At 35.0% G+C, this 16,544-nt stretch overlaps 1 protein-coding gene across 2 annotated transcripts in view; it reads left to right on the forward strand.

Annotated features, from left to right (window-relative positions):
- LOC131667681 (RNA binding protein fox-1 homolog 2) overlaps positions 1-16,544 on the forward strand; it is a 796,162-nt gene that overhangs the window by 383,893 nt on the left and 395,725 nt on the right. For both annotated transcript variants that reach the window (XM_058941279.1, XM_058941288.1), the window contains one exon: positions 10,870-10,924. In XM_058941279.1, the coding sequence (XP_058797262.1) occupies positions 10,870-10,924 (55 nt within the window). The remainder of the gene's footprint in view (positions 1-10,869; positions 10,925-16,544) is intronic.

The following is a 16,544-nucleotide window of genomic DNA, read 5'->3' on the forward strand; positions in this document are numbered from 1 at the left end:
AATTATTATTCAAAATTAGAGAGCAACATTAATCATCTTTTATATAGATAACAATCTTCTAACCACAAGCGATTTTTCCATGTAAAAATTTTCCATAATTTTATTGTAAAAATGGCGTAATTTGATTATTAAATTGTATAGCTTATAACTTTAAGAGGCGATTTTTCCTAGAGATGCAATTTATATTAAAAAATTCATCTTTTCCAGTTTAATTTTTTAAATCGCATAATTGTAAATTCGTTCGAGCCATTTTGCGATAAAACGTGTACAAAATTTGCGTCAAAGACAAAAATAGCGTTGTAGGGGCTACCAAGCGTAGAAAGGAGCCCATTTCGCATGTATAAATTCGCTCGTCGCTGCGGCAAAAGGACTCACTTTCCTACCTCGCTTAGCAGCGCGAGCACTGTTGTTGAAATAAAGCCTCAGCTATCTCCTGAGACGAATTTCTTGATCAGTGGTTAGCCTGTTAAACTCCCATCCTACAGATCTCTAAGCGCTCAACTCATGAGACCATCTCTCTCATGAGAAAAAAGCAGCCTTAGAGATCTTCCCTTCTGAAATATCCTTGCTGTTGAGAGATCAGATTGAGCAGTAATTGCGGCGCTGTCGGGCCTTTCCCCGATAGATGCAATTGCTCTCAATCGCATCTCGAAAACAACTCATCGAGTTGGGAAGCCTCGTGGTTTGCCGCTCGAAAGACTTTCTTTTGATCATTTAGATTGCGCGCGTGTCAAATTCTTGCTTTTTTCGGAAACGTTATCGCGAATTTACTGTAAAGAGTCCGAACTTTTATTTTCATAACGCGAGAAACACTCAAACGTTACAGAAGATCGAACGGACGTAGCCCGCTAAATTTCAAAATTCACCTTACTTTTTGATCACACCTCGTATTGCACGTGTATTTGTATCTGCATTGTGTGTGTGTGTGTGTGTGTGTGTGTGTGTGTGTGTGTGTGTGTGTGTGTGTGTGTGTGTGTGTGTGTGTGTGTGTGTGTGTGTGTGCGTGTGCGTGTGCGTGTGCGTGTGCGTGTGTGTGTGTATGCATACCTAAACGGTCAATGCGTAGAGAACCGGAGTGAAGTTAGACTCATATAACATGCTAGAATCAGCCATTTAAGACTCGCAAACGCGTGCGCATTTAAGACACGGAGTGCTATACAAAATTTTACCATGTGTTTCAAGCAATTATTTACATAATTTTATAAATATTTATGTACAAGGAATGCAAAAGAAACGATGGCTTCCAAAAATACTGCCTGAAAAGTAAGTATGAAAAAAAAATTTTTTTCTGTCATAGTCAGATATTAAAATCATTATTAATTAAACACTTTTTTTCCTTTTACAGAAAAATTTTGGATCTTTAAAGAGACATGAGATGTCCACCATTGAGAGAATTACCTTTGTCATTAAAATCGTTATGTATATATCATTACGGTAATCGAGCTAACTTTGTATGTGCCGTTATAAATGTACAAAGATTGTTTGCTTGGATTAAAGATAGACAAACGCAATCTGAATTCGAAGACATTGATAAAGTTGATAGTAATACATATAAAAATCCATTGCAACGGTAGTCGATTTGATTAATCAATCCGTTCGCGATTCGGTAGCACTCGCGATGCTAGAGCGAACGTCTAAGAGAGAGAGAGAGAGGGGGGGGGGGCGCAAGAGAGAGGGAAGACAAAAAATGAATGAAACAGCATTAGAAAGAGCAATGAGGTATGAAAACAAAATAAGAGAAGAAAGAGATGGGTCAATAAAAAAAGGAGCATGGAGAGAATTAAAGAAAAGGGAAAGAAATGAAAAAGATAAAAAGGGTAAGGAGGAGAGACAGGAAAGGCTAGAAAAAAGTAAAATATATAGAGAAAGGGAGAAGGGAGACGAAATGAGAGAAGAGTTTTAGGAAGAAATTAGAGAAGAGCTAAAGAGAAAAGAAGAAAAAGAACTAGAAGAAAAGCTAGATTATTGGGCAGGTATTAGGAAAAAGAAGAAAATAAGAGATGCAGAATGTGTTTGAAAGAGGAAGAAAATTGGAAGCACATAGTAGAAAAATGTGAAAAAAGCGAAAAGGATGGGGAAGAATGGGAAAAAATAATAATAGGAAGCAAAGAAAAGATAGCGAGGATGATGGAGCTAAAATGGAAAAGAAGAAGAAACGAAGAGGAAAAAGAAAACGAAAATCAAGAAGACGAAATTCCAAGATCCTAAGGACAGAAGGAAACAGAAGACAGAGTCGCAAGACTCGCAGACACATATACATACGCAAACATACACACAAAACACAAGTACTAGCAATTACACAAGCGAGAGGAAGGAGGTATTGGATGCAGGTGCAAGAATGGAAAAGAAGAAGAAACGAAGATGAGAAGGAAAAAGGAAAACAAGAAGATAAAATTATGACACTAAGGAAAATAAGTGAGGTTGAGAAAATGAAAGGCAGAGGGAGCAATAAGAAATGAAAAAAAGGTGTCAAAGTCCTAATAAGGAGAAAGACCAGAGAAATAGAAATGATTAGCAAGATGGAGAGGTAAAGATAACGAAAGGCAAAGGTCTAAAGGCAAAAGAAAATAGTAAAGGAAGAAGTCGAAAAAAAGAAAATAAGTAAGAAAGAGAAAAACAGAAGAGCGGAAAAGGCAGATCTCTGAGAGAAAGAGAGAGAGGAAGAGAAGATTAAGCAACAGAAAAATGAGAAGAAAAGCTGAACAGATAGGCGCAGAAGACAGAGACTCAAGAGTTGCAGACACACCTATATACGTAAACATATACACAAAACGCGCGCGCGCGCGCGCACGCACACACACACACACACACACACACACACACACACACACACACAAAACACATACCTTAACAACTACACAAATTAGACACGAGACACACATAGTAAAGAAGAATTGTAAACCAAATATAACATAGGTTGTAAACAAATTATATATATATATATATAATAAATGAACAATATCTATCACAGTCATTTATATTTATTTCATACCTCGCTTTACAAAATAATAAAAAATAGATAAAAAAACAATAAATAAACTCTAAGAATAAGTAATGAACAACTTATAAATAACCTATAACATAACAATAATCAAAAACTAATAAAAATTATTAATTAAATAATAGATGATTATTAAATAACTAATAAACGATTAATAAATGATCTTCCAGACATTTTTTCACATCACATTCAATATGAAGGATAGGCTAGATCACGTCTGACGGTGGAGAGCGGACAATGTTATATATGTGACGTTATTACAATGCTGCTATGCATTAAATTGTGCAAAGCAACCATGGTACGTGCTCAACTCTTTACACGGTAAGCAAAAATTTTGTCTTACTTATTTATTATTTTAAATCACTTTCATGATTTCTCTTTAATTACAGTTTCGGTATGGAAATTATAGTTGACGTGCAAGCGCTTAAGTTCAACGATGAACCAATTTTCAAAGAGCTGGTTTTATCAAGTTAAATGATAATATTGAGCTGACATAATGAATTTTTTCTCCTAGGTTTCCGTGGAAAGAGCTGTCTAGTCATTCCAAGAGAGAAAACTTTAAGTTGACTGCCAATTTCCATGGTATTAACTAGAATGCAGGTACAACTCCATATGATTGTCATCAACACATAATCAGAGATTTTGGTTGTTTGGTAATAGAAACAGATTCTTCAATGATTTGTGTTAAAGAGAAACACAAGATTGAGTAGTTAACTTGATACATAGATCTCGTCTTCATACTCGAAGATTTTATGTGTTTTTCTCTGCATAATTCAGGCTTTCGAGACCGTTCGTGCGCAACTATCATCGATCTGGCTGAAATGAAAATTGCGCCTTGCAAAACGTAAAGGCACTACAAAAGTGAGTGAAAAATACATCATTCATGATGCTGATGAAGGAGAGGTCATTTCAAGCAGCGATTTAGTCCATCATCCATATTATAATACTTCAAAAAGTTGTTCATTTGACGTTAAAGCCAATGGACTTTAATATCTAACAGTAATAAGAAGATGTAGGTAGATATGATTGACCCATTAAATTTCGATGAGGGTGAGGAGGGGGATGTGGATGCTGACTCTATAAACAACCCATCCGCGAGGTGAAGCATCATTCATTTTTCTGCATTCACACAGAATAGGCTTTTTAATTATTAACATAAACATTATTCATTAGAAAAAAAGTTCTGTAATAATTATAAGAAATTAGGACGAAATTGTCATAATTCTAATTAGATTTAAATGTTCTATTAGAGTATCTTTCCATAATCACGGAGGATATCACTGCAGCAGCAAACACAACCAACTATCTGCCTACTAAGAGAGTAAAAGTCTTTGACATGCATGTACTTTACATCATAACTGGAATTAAGAAAGCGAAGACTAAGTTTAGTGAGAAAGTTGCCCTCAAATTCGAAGCAAAGTTCGATATATTTCAGCCCATAAGTCATTCACCTACTTATCCAGAATCCTGAAGAGTATGAAAAATTCCGCGCTTGGATTGAGAAGAGTAAATAAAAGTAAAATATTTAGGGGGATCTTTTTTCAAATTTGTATGATTTATTTATAAAAATTATATAATATAAATACTAACTAATAAAATATTTCAAACATATATGAAACTTTTATGTTTTCATCACGAGCTTCTCTTAAACCAATGGTATTGTATAAAATTAATGTTGTCAGAAGTTAGAATGTAACATAAAACTTTGAAACGTCATACATACATATAGCAACGAGTTATGCAGATCCTTGTCAGACGGTATTTTTTTCTTTTTACCCTTTATTCATCACTCGCACGCATTGAGGCTGGGGACGATCGGTAAAGCAACATGGAGACTCTGATCGGGTCGCGACATATACGCCGATATCTGTATGCGATCAGTCGAGATACCACCATCGCATGCCGATAAAGATAACGTCAGTACACCCAAGGCCAATGAAAATAATACCGGTACACTAGGGTGATTTCTTTATCTACTGCTGACATAAAAGAAAGTAGTTACTTTGATGGTAAATGTGGGCCAAGATCCCCATATCCCCATATCCCCTACTACTAGTCTTATTATAAATTATATGTAGATTCATCTGTCCCACTAGCATTTATCGATAAATTGATCAGTCGCACTATCAGTTATATATAGTTATATATATATTGCTATATATATGTTGCTATTAGTATTCTTGAAATATGACCTAATAAAACCCAAATACTAAAAAAAAGGCAAAAAAGACCGGAATGGCCACTCTAATAGGAGAACATATGTATGATTTTAATAAAAACACTGACGAAAACGGGATAGCTGTAAGCGATAGAAATACGCGAAGCAGTTCAAACAACCGAAATCTATACAATAACCGAAAAGTCCAATTACCCGTTTCTTGGCTAACAAATCAAGAAATAAGTACGAGATACTGCAAGATAATAAAAAAAACAAAAAAAAACAAAGTAAGACAGAAAATATAGCGAAAAATGAAATAAATACGTTTAAAAACTAATCCCCTCTGATTTTTGTTCAAAACCTAGAAGATATTCGTCTTATTAGAAAAACTACTAAATGAAAAAGCAAAAAATTCGTTACTTCCTTCAAAAAATTGAAATGCTTAGAGTGTTTCTGTAGTTATAAGACAACAAAATTTATAATAATTTTTGATTTTTTTAAATAAATGATTCAAAAAATTATTTATGTTAATGCTGATACCATGAACCTATGAATTTCCTTAGAGTTAAGGATATATAAGACGAAGAAAAAGTTTTAGCGAATGTTCATAGAATTTTATAAACATGATTATGTTATCTACTTATTCCACATAACACGTAGGTTTTTCTACAGTTATGAGACATACTGTATGTCCAGGTAACATCAAAACAAAATTACCATAGCGAGACAGAAATATCGTAACAAGTAACTGTTCAGATTGATCCAAGTAAACATACTAGCGACAAAAATATCAACAAACTCGAACATATAATGGTATAATTAATGCAAAGAATGGACACAATGTTAAAGTTATGAATCGTTATAGTTTACGAGGGTGGTCCGATAAGTACTTAGCCTCACCGCCCGATGGCGCCACTCTCGCAAAAGAAATATTTTATCACGTAGTAAAAACTTCTCGATGGTTACCGTCAAGATTTCAGCTGGATCGGACTTGTAGTTTATTTTTGAGAGCGTGTGAAAGCAAGTGTGTCCGTTGATTTTTGAAAAATGGAAAAGAGCAGTATCGGTCGGTGATTCAATTCTTGTTTTTGGAAGGGAAATCGCGCAGCGAAATCAATAAGCGCTTGGATGTTGTGTAGGGTGACTCTTCTCCTTCGATGGCGACCGTCAAAAATTGGTTTAACGAGTTTCAACATAGTCGCACGTCGATTTTTGAAGAGCCACGTCCAGGTGCTCTGAAAACGGCTACTACGGAGGATAACGTGGCAAAAATTCGCAATCTCGTATTGGCAGATCGACGACTGAAGGTGTGCGAGATAGCTAAGATCGTAGGCATCTTAAAAGACCGCGTGGGTCATGTCCTGTATGAAATTTTGGGCATGAGCAAGCTGTCGGCGCGATGGGTGCCGCGTTTGCTCACTCCGGACAACAAGCGCAACCGTGAGACAACTTCAGAGCAATGTCTGATGCTGTTTAAGCGCAATCCGAATGAATTTCTGCGTCGTTTCGTGACAGTCGATGAAACATGGATCCACTGGTATACACCAGGGACCAAGGAACAGTCGAAACAGTGGACTTTACCCGGCGAAAGTGCTCCGAAGAAGGCGAAGACTGCCCCACCGGCCGGAAAGGTGATGGCCACCGTTTTCTGGGATTCACAAGGTGTGATCTACATCGACTACCTGGAGAGGGGCAAAACGGTCACAGGGCTGTACTATGCCGAATTATTGGGCTGATTCGACGTTGAATTGCAGAAAAAACGGCCCCATTTGGCGAAATAAAAAGTGCTTTTCCACCATGACAACGCACCGGCTCACACCTCCGCCGTCGCCATTGCCAAATTGGTCGAATTAGGCTACGAACTGCTGCCCCATCCACCGTATTCTCTAGATTTAATCCCGTGCGACTTCTTTTTGTTTCCAAACTTGAAAAAGTCACTCGCCGGGCAGAAATTTGAGTCGAATGGGGAGGTAATCGCTGCCACAGAAGCCTACTTTTCAGACCTCGAGGAAACGTATTTTTCAGACGGGTTAAAGAAGTTGGAGCATCGCTGGGCCAAGTGTATCGAACTAAAATGAGACTATGTTGAAATATAAAACGCCCACTTTTCCAAAATTTTCGTTTTTCTTTTGTTGGCTAAGTACTTATCGGACCACCCTCGTATAACATTGCATAATGAATAAATTGAAAATTTTATTCTGAACCACAAATAGCCTTATGAAGATTGATGAGAAATTTCTAAATAAACGCATTTTAACTTAGGGTGATATCGATTATATGCTAATTTTAGAAATACAATCAAAACTTTTTTAGTATTCCTAGCTACACAGTAAACAAAATAAATCACCTACTCGACAAAACACACTGACATACTGCGATCATCATCAAAATAAAAATTAATCATTACGTTCACGCATACACTAGTGAAATTTATTTACAATGTTGATGAAATTATAAACGATAGCACAAATTCGATAGCAGTATAAGCTATTTCATCTCCTCTAAACAAAACAATAACAAAGGAAAATCGGATAGACTTCTCCATAATTTCGCATAGTAAAGAATAGATTTCAGGTATATGTGAGTCACGCTCCTTACATGGTAATAAATTTGATCGAGTTCTCTAATACAACTAAATTTACGAGTATATGTGAGGTAGCGTCTTAGATTTGATAGCGCTTTTCCTTTTTTACAGGTGTATGTTGGAATACTTTGACTCAACAAAGAAAAATCTGACTCGACCGTTACAAACATTAAGAATATAATCGCTAAACTACACAGTAATCATAACGTTAAGGTCGCAAAAGTTAAAATTATATTAGAGATAATAACCTGTAAATAATATTGAAATATCAACATCTATTGTGATAGAATCAGCAATGGAATACTCATCAAAACAATAAAACGTAGAACATCCTAGAGTAGTTGATGAGCTACATAAACAGATACATTACTACTTATTGTATCGAAAAGTTCATGTACATGGAATAGATCATACGTGGAAAACTGATCTTGCAAAGATGTAAGACTAATCGTGAGATAACAAAAGCCTTCGATTCCTATTTACTATCATTGATATATTTTTAAAAAATACTTAAACAGTGCCAGTAAAATAAAAAACTGGTGTAAATGTCGCTTATTTATACCTGTACTTGTCCGTGATAATTATACTACTATGAATAGCACTACTATTTCACAGATTCTCCCCACGCCGGTCCGAATTGTACTAATTATTTTTTGTCGCGTGCTACTCTACCCCTTTCATTCCACGCTTACCTCTCACAATGTATTTTTTTGAATTCTTCGGCCAGCTTCTCTGTTACGTTTCAGACCCCTTTTTTTATCGAAGTCGTTCTTTAATTCATACGAGGTCTGTTCAAAAAGTATCACGATTTTGGTTAGCGTTATGTTGGTACTCATGTCCCTTACTTATGCTGACTAGATCGGCCATTTTGAATGTTTAGTTAATTTTTGACAGCTGTTTTGCTTGGATGTGTTTTCGCTCGTCTTCGATTTTTGCCTATTCTAAAATATGGATCAAAGAATCTGTATCAAATTTTGCCTGAAAAACAAAATAAAGTTTGCGGACGCATTCCAAATGCTGACTGTGGTATATGGTAAAGCTACCTTGGACCAAAACAACGTTTATTGGTGGTACAAATGCTCTCAGAGGGCCGAGAGGATTGTGAACGATGAAAAACGTACCAGACGCCCGAGCACGTCAACAACAGACGAAAACATTGATAAAGTGAAGAAAATAGTATTGGCTAATCGTCAAATCACTGTTACAGAAGTTTCTGTGGGATCTAAACATATTGATCGGCTCATGCCATTCGATTTTAACCAATAATTTGGGCATGAGTCGGGTCGCCGCGAAATTCGTGCCAAAACTGCTCAATTTCGACCAAAAATAGCATCGCGTTAACATTGCTCAGGAGATGTTGGAATCGGACCGTTATGACTCAAATGTGCTCCAAAATATACTGGTAATGAATCATGGGTTTATGGTTATGATGTGGAAACCAAAGCTCAATCATCCCAATGGAAGCTGCTGCATGAACCAAAACCGAAAAAAACGGGCCAAGTTCGGTCAAATGTGAAGGTTTTGCTCACAGTTTTCTTCGATTACAGGGTCGTGGTGTATCCTGAGTTCTTGCCATAGAGTAGTACGGTCAATAAGAAATATTACCTGTAAGTTATGCGCAATTTGCGCGAAGTGATCCGCCAGAAACTTTCGGATTTGTGAAAGAACAAAAACTGGCTTTTACACCATGATAACGCCCCTGCTCACACATCGTTGCTTGTGCGCGAATATTTGGCCAAAAACAACACAGTAATGGTGCCGCAGCCACCGTATTCCCCAGACCTGGCCATCTCTGACTTTTTTCTGTTCTCAAAACTGAAGAGGCCCATGAAAGAACGACGTTTCGCCACGATTGAGGAGATAAAGATGGCATCGAAGGAGGAGCTGAACAAGATCACAAAAACTGATTATATAAGTACTTCGAGGATTGGAAAAAACGTTGGCACGAGTGCATTATATTCGAGGAGTATTACTTTGAAGGATTTAAAATAGATATTCACGATTATATAATATAACATTTTTGATCGATAGACCCTTAAAAAGTTTATCGCAATTCATCAAGTTGCACGCATTTCGGTAATCAATACATGGTTTATTTGAAATAAAATCATAAATAGCGTTATTAAAAAATAAAAATAATCATAAGAAAAGAGCTTATGTTGTTCCAACTATCTTCAGTTTGTTATTTCAGCTTGAAGATTTTTAGCAAATTTCCTAGCTACAATGATGTCGTATTTAAAGATAAAATTAGCAAATTAATTATCAAAATATCCACGATTAACCGAAAATTCGTGAACAATTCGTAAAGGTATTTAACATAGACACTGATTGAATATACAAATTAAATTTACCTTTCAAGTCTTTTCGGATATCCCATGTTTTAAAAACGAGCCATTAAGTTTTCGTATTTCCAACTCGAATTTTTTATGACTACTGTACCCAAAAGGATTCAGTCTTCGTCCCGTGAAATAAAATCGAAGTAAAGAGTTATCTCAGAGTAAGCTGTTGTGACATCGTTGTGTTACGGTTATACCCCCTAAAATTTTCCATCAAAAACCCTAAGTAAAAGTGGGATTAAATAACGTCAAACTGATAATCTTTTACATTGCATGGTAAAAAAATATTATTTTAATTTAATTTTTGTTAAATGTCATAGATGTATATCGATATTTATTAATTATCATATATATACTATAAAATATGCAGATTGGTAATTGCGCAATTTGATAGAAATTGTTCGATCGCTTATGTCGTTTTGTGCTTCTTCATGTCATTGGAGCTTCCAGGCGAGTTGCGGATCACTGTCTCCGTAGATCGACAACACTAATGGACTTTTCTGAAAGCTTTAGAATGCAATAACATTAATAAAGAACTAAAATAAGTTTAAGTTATGTATAATTCAAAGTAAAGTTATCTGCAAATACACTTTACAAAATTGAAAACAAATTTTTGACTAACCTGCGTGTGTTTTGTTCATAATAATTCTTTTCAACTGTATGAGATAGCAACTTTATCTTAGATTCTTAATTCAACATCGCCAACTTAATCTTACTTTATTTATTAAATAGTGACGTATTATAATCTATTTAAATATATGTATTTATTGAATTTAATAATTAATTGCAGGTAAATAATGCTACTGCTCGAGTACAAACAAAGAAGCCACCCTCTTTACCAAATGGTAAGTTTTATCGATGCATCTTGATAGAACTATTATTGTTAAAATTTCTTTATCCCTTTGCGGCACAGTGGGAATACGTATTCCCACCTTTTTTCATAGCATTTTTTGCAAATTTAGAATAGTTTTTGATGAATTTACCCTGAGTTTTTTTTTGTTTTACGATTATAGGATGATATACAATTGAAATTTACGTCAATTGGTGCCACAACTTTTATTAATTTGTTAATATTGTTAAACAAAGACGAAAAAACAGCCCTATTTATAAACAAAATTCATTATTGAAGAAACTTTCAGTTATAATTTTACAAAAATTTATACAAAGGAGTTTTTGGGATCGCTAATCACGATTCTGAACTTAGAATTTTGAAATTTAAAATGGCGGATCCAAGATGGCGGCATAAATTCAGTGTATATTTTTTATTTCATTGAAAATTTGTATACAAGGGTTTTTGGGATCGCTGATCACGATTCTGAACTCAGAATTCCGAAATTTAAAATGGCAGATCCAAGATGGCGGCAAAAATTTGGTTTATATTTTTTAATTTATTGAACATTAGTATACAAGGGTTTTTGGGATCGCTAATCTCGATTCTGAATCCAGAATTTTGAATTTTAAAATGGTGAATCCAAGATCACATTGATTTTTTTTTGTATTTTTGTTTTGTTTTGTTTTTTTTCACTTTTATATTTTTATCTTCTCACCTTCAATTTTTTGATTATCTTAGCTTTCTAATTCATTTCAATCTTTCATGAATGATACTTCAAAAAGCAATTTCTGTCTACTTGTAAACATAATGGTACGTTGCACGTACTACATGACCATTTAGTTCGCACATCTTTTGTTTTTGTACTGCAGTGAGCGCATCTCCTATAATTATCAATGGGTGTTGGCATATGAGCAGATAGAGAGCGTCTTTTTTCAACAGAAACTTGTGGTTTGTGAAGATTGGTTTGTGTAGGTTGTCGCTTTCTTCCTTTTTTAGTTAGAATTTTGTGAGAAACCAATCGATCCACTAAAAGTAGTCTGAACTTCTTCAATGTTATAGGATTATCAGCGTTTATTTTTGAAAATATGATGAATGAATTTGTAATAGTTAGATCAATGAAATGCCAGAATAATCTGTGCCACCACTTTTTGGACTTTCGATCTATTTTATATGTAGATAACAAACGATCAGCGTTATCGACAAATCCCATGTATTTGCTGTAATCAGAGCATATGACTGGACAACCTACCTGCACTCCTGTGCCATCTTTCTGTTTTCGATTTACTGTTGTCACTTCGGATGGATCATGGTAATTTGACAGGAAACAAACACCTTTCTTATCCATCCATTTTATCCAAGTAATACCAGTATCAGACGTTCGAAAATCGTATTGTCCATGTTTCATTTGTTTGTCAAGCATTACAGATTTAGGTAACCCAGTACGATTGGAACGTACAGTTCCGTAAGCAAATATTTTGTCTTCTTTCAGCGAAATTAATAGATCGACACCAGTGAAGAAATTGTCAAGGTACACATGGTGATTTTTACCAACAAGTTCACGCGTCAAATTTTTGACAACTCGTGCTCCTAACTGTTTCTCAGAACTTTCGATTTTACCAGTATAAACTTGAAATTCACATACGTAACTGGACTCATCCGCACGAACCCAACATTTATATCCTCGTTTTATTGGTTTTGCTGGCAAGTATTGCTTCAGGCTACTTCGACCTTTGAATTTTATCATGGATTCATCGATAGATTGATATTTGCTTGGTTTCCAGCAAGTTTTGAATGTTTCTTGAAGTCTATCCAGCAATGGTCTCAATTTATACAATTTATCATAATTAGGCTCATCTTTTTTAGGTTCTGTGCTGTTGTCAGATATATGCAAATTACCTAATATGAATCCGAAACGAACAACCGGCATTAGCGAGCTTATATATGAATCCTTCAACTTTGGGTCACTCGACCAATAGTCGCGATAAGAAGGCAGTTTTTTTATTCCCATCAGAATATTAATTCCTAGAAAAATCAGTAACTCTTCTTTTTTGATCAATTGCTTTTCCTAAGTTTTCTCCTGTGTATATTTATTTGTTTGCTGAGCTAGTAAATCCAGCATGTCTTCAGGAAAAAGGCACAAAAAATATCTAGTGGAAATTTTACGTTTTCGGGGATATTTGGTCCGAAATCAGCAGTGAATTGATCATCATCTCTATTTTTTCCTTTTTTCTTCCATACTTCATTGCCAGAGCGTTCTCCTTGATCTTCATCTGAATCGCTGTCACCTTCATTCTCTTCAAGCTGATCTTCGGTTTCTACATTTATATCATCCTCCTTTTGGTCTGAATCAACAAGTCCATCTACTGACTCCGTGTCGCTAGGAATATCAGCGATTTCCATTTCGTATGAGATACGTTAATATTTGTAATTATAAAAAAACTCGACTACTTGATAATTAAAATTTTTAATGCTACAGGATCGGTACAAGCTCTTACGAAAATTGCAACTCACAACAGATTTTAGTGTATTATACTACAATGATCCGTACGAATCTATTTTATCGCTCTAAAATTGTTTTTCCATCGGTCTCCAATAGATAACTTGAAATGTTCGATGTGCTATATAACTGAAAGAATTTTTAACACTCGCTATATTTTTACTCTTATGTATACGTATATAATTTCACGATTATTGAAGTCAAGTAAGTTTGGTAATGATTTATCCTCTGATTTACTGAATTGGCATTGGATCTAATGGAGTACCAGCATACAGAAATTACAACATTTGAACAGATGATGGTTTGTTACAGCCTCTATTGATGGAAGGAGTTGAATTTAAAAATATGGAATTTCAGAACTTTCCGCAGAAAGAAAGGAAATTTTCGAAGAAATATGATCACCCATCCCGAAAACCTCTACATGCACATTTTCAGAAGAAATTCTGAAATATCAATATTTGCTGTCGTCTTGGATTCGTTATTACGAATTTCGGAAATTTGAGTTTAGATTCATAATTAGCGACCGGAAAAACCCTTGTATACCAACTTTCAATAAAATAAAAAATATACACCAAATTTTTACCGCCATCTTGGATCCACCATTTTAAATTTCAAAATTCTAAGTTCAGAACCGTGATCAGCGATTCCAAAAACCCTTGTATACAATTTTAAATGAAATAAAAAATATACATTGAATTTACGCCGCCATCTTGGATCCGTCATTTTGACCGCCATTTTGAATTTCGGAATTCTGTGTTCAGAATCGTGATCAGCGATCCCAAAAACCCTTTTATACCAACTTTCAATAAAATAAAATATACACCAAATTTTTGCCGCCATTTTGGATCCGCCATTTTAAATTTTGAAATTCTTAGTTCAGAATCGTAATCAGCGATCCCAAAAACCCTTGTATACCAATTTATACGAAAACTGGTTTCTCTGAAAAATGTATGCCGCAAAGGGTTATTTTATTAAATCATTACTTCTATTACTTATCAAGCATTGGACACAAATTGAAAATAGTTATGTTACGTCGATTGACATAACATGATTATCAGGTACGACTTAGAGTAGTAGTAATTCCCCCAGGCGCACTGTTTGTTCTATTCTTTCGGATAATAACGAGGACGTGTGTTACTACTATTGCGGGAAATTCTTTTTCGGCGTCGTGGGATCGAAGTTTTACCACACCACACGCTAGGCAATATAGTTTGGCTTTGCATTATTCTACTACACACTAGGCAATAAAATAACGTAAGGGACCTAACGAAATATGCACTTGACCACAAACTTGGCAATTAAGTGTAACTATTCTAAATTTTCGAACGCCAAAGCTGAAGTAGGAATAAAAAGTAACAGAGAACTTGAGTTATATCATATTTTCTTTTACTTACTTTTAAAGTAAAGCTTTTATTGTAAAGCTCAATGTGTTTTAGCTAACCTCTGGTTCCCACATGCACTAATTACTTAAATTGGACGAGGCGACGAAGCACGAAGAAGAAGAAAACGAACGAACGAAACGAATGGAATGGACTGCTTGCTAACAAGCGGGCCCTTCCTTTTTAAGCCGTTGACGAGAGAATTTTCCACTCTAAAATTTTGGGCATCCCGGGAAGAATCAGTTCACCTTATTCAAGCCTAATTAGCTGGAAAATGCCAAAAGTCTTCTAGACGTAGCTACGATTTGGACCCTAATTGGTCGAGGCGGGGATTTCCGAGTTGTGCGGGGGCGGCTTTATTCAAAGGTTCGGGTCACCTCTCTAGAGATGGCAGTCCACATACTATTTTGATCTTATTTGTGTTTTATTTATTTAAGCTATTTGTGTATGTGGTAACCGAAGTTTATTTATACATAAATGTTAAATAAATAATAATAAACTAAATTAATGAACAAAAGCTCAAAGTTATATTCATTTCTTATAAAAACAAGTTTTATTCCCTTTTTAACATAAATTAATTATTAAAAATTATTAATCATTAGGTGAAAATTCAAGTCAATCATCATGAACTTAACGGTCAACATTTTTTCCAGATCTTCTTATTAGGTAACGCAAAATTAAATTCAATTAATCTCGAAGGAAAAATCTCGATGAAAAGATTACACTTATTAAGAAACATGTGGAAAAAATAGCTAAAGCTTTTAAGTTAGATGAATTGCTAATAAATTTATTATTTATCGGAAAACTTGATTAATTAACGTAGGAGGTATTATTCGATAAACAAAAAAAGTCTCAACTTATTATCACTAAGTCTTAGTATTATTACGTATAAAGAAAATCATAAATGCATAAAAAATTATTTAAGCAATAAACAAGAAACCGATATTCATTCTGAAACGATGAAACAGTTTTTTGCTGATTATTCGAGAACTACTGCAGATAATTAATTTCCATAAATTCAAAATATTTCTACAACATATTTCGAAGAATAGTTTCTAAAATAGATTTAAAATATTTTTAAAAAATATTCATGAATTATTATGAAAATATTTTGTGTAATATTTTTACAAACTCATGGAAATATTTCATGACATATTATTTAAAAACTAATGTTACCTTGAAATGTGACGTCTTGCTTTTACGAAATATTTTACAAATATTGTTGAAGGCTGTTACGTGACAGTTTTGATGTCTTTTCAAAACGGCCACGTGTTAGACCGTTTTTAGCTCCGAGTGGTCCTGACTCGGGCGAATTAAACCTTCAGTACGGTACCCCGACCGTGTCAGGATTATACAATCGTCCTGGGTGACAGCCATTATCTTGAAAATTCTTATTCCGCTGGCGTCCCCTCCAATTTCTAAACATAAACTGCCTCTGCCCCTGGGACTGACTTTCCTGTTGTTGAGGCTGGCTTTCCTGGTTCTGATTCTGGTATTGCTGTCGTTGATTATTCTGATAAAATCGTCCATTCTGGCGTTGGATAAAAAATTGTTGAATTTCCGCGGGTAACTCTTCCCATTCTTCGTAATATGGTTCCTCAGCTTCAACTTGCTGATCCTGAATATAGCCAACGTTAAATCCACGGTTAATCGACAGCCACCTACTCAAATTAAGGTCCTCATTTTTCGGCTTGTTCTTATTTCTAGTTTCTATGCGAAGGGCTTCCTTGTAAGCCTCCTCAAGAGACTTCGGCTGC

This window comes from Phymastichus coffea, unplaced genomic scaffold, assembly GCF_024137745.1.
Source record: "Phymastichus coffea isolate CEN01 unplaced genomic scaffold, Cenicafe_Pcof_1.1 PCOF00005, whole genome shotgun sequence".
NCBI lineage: Eukaryota > Metazoa > Arthropoda > Insecta > Hymenoptera > Eulophidae > Phymastichus > Phymastichus coffea.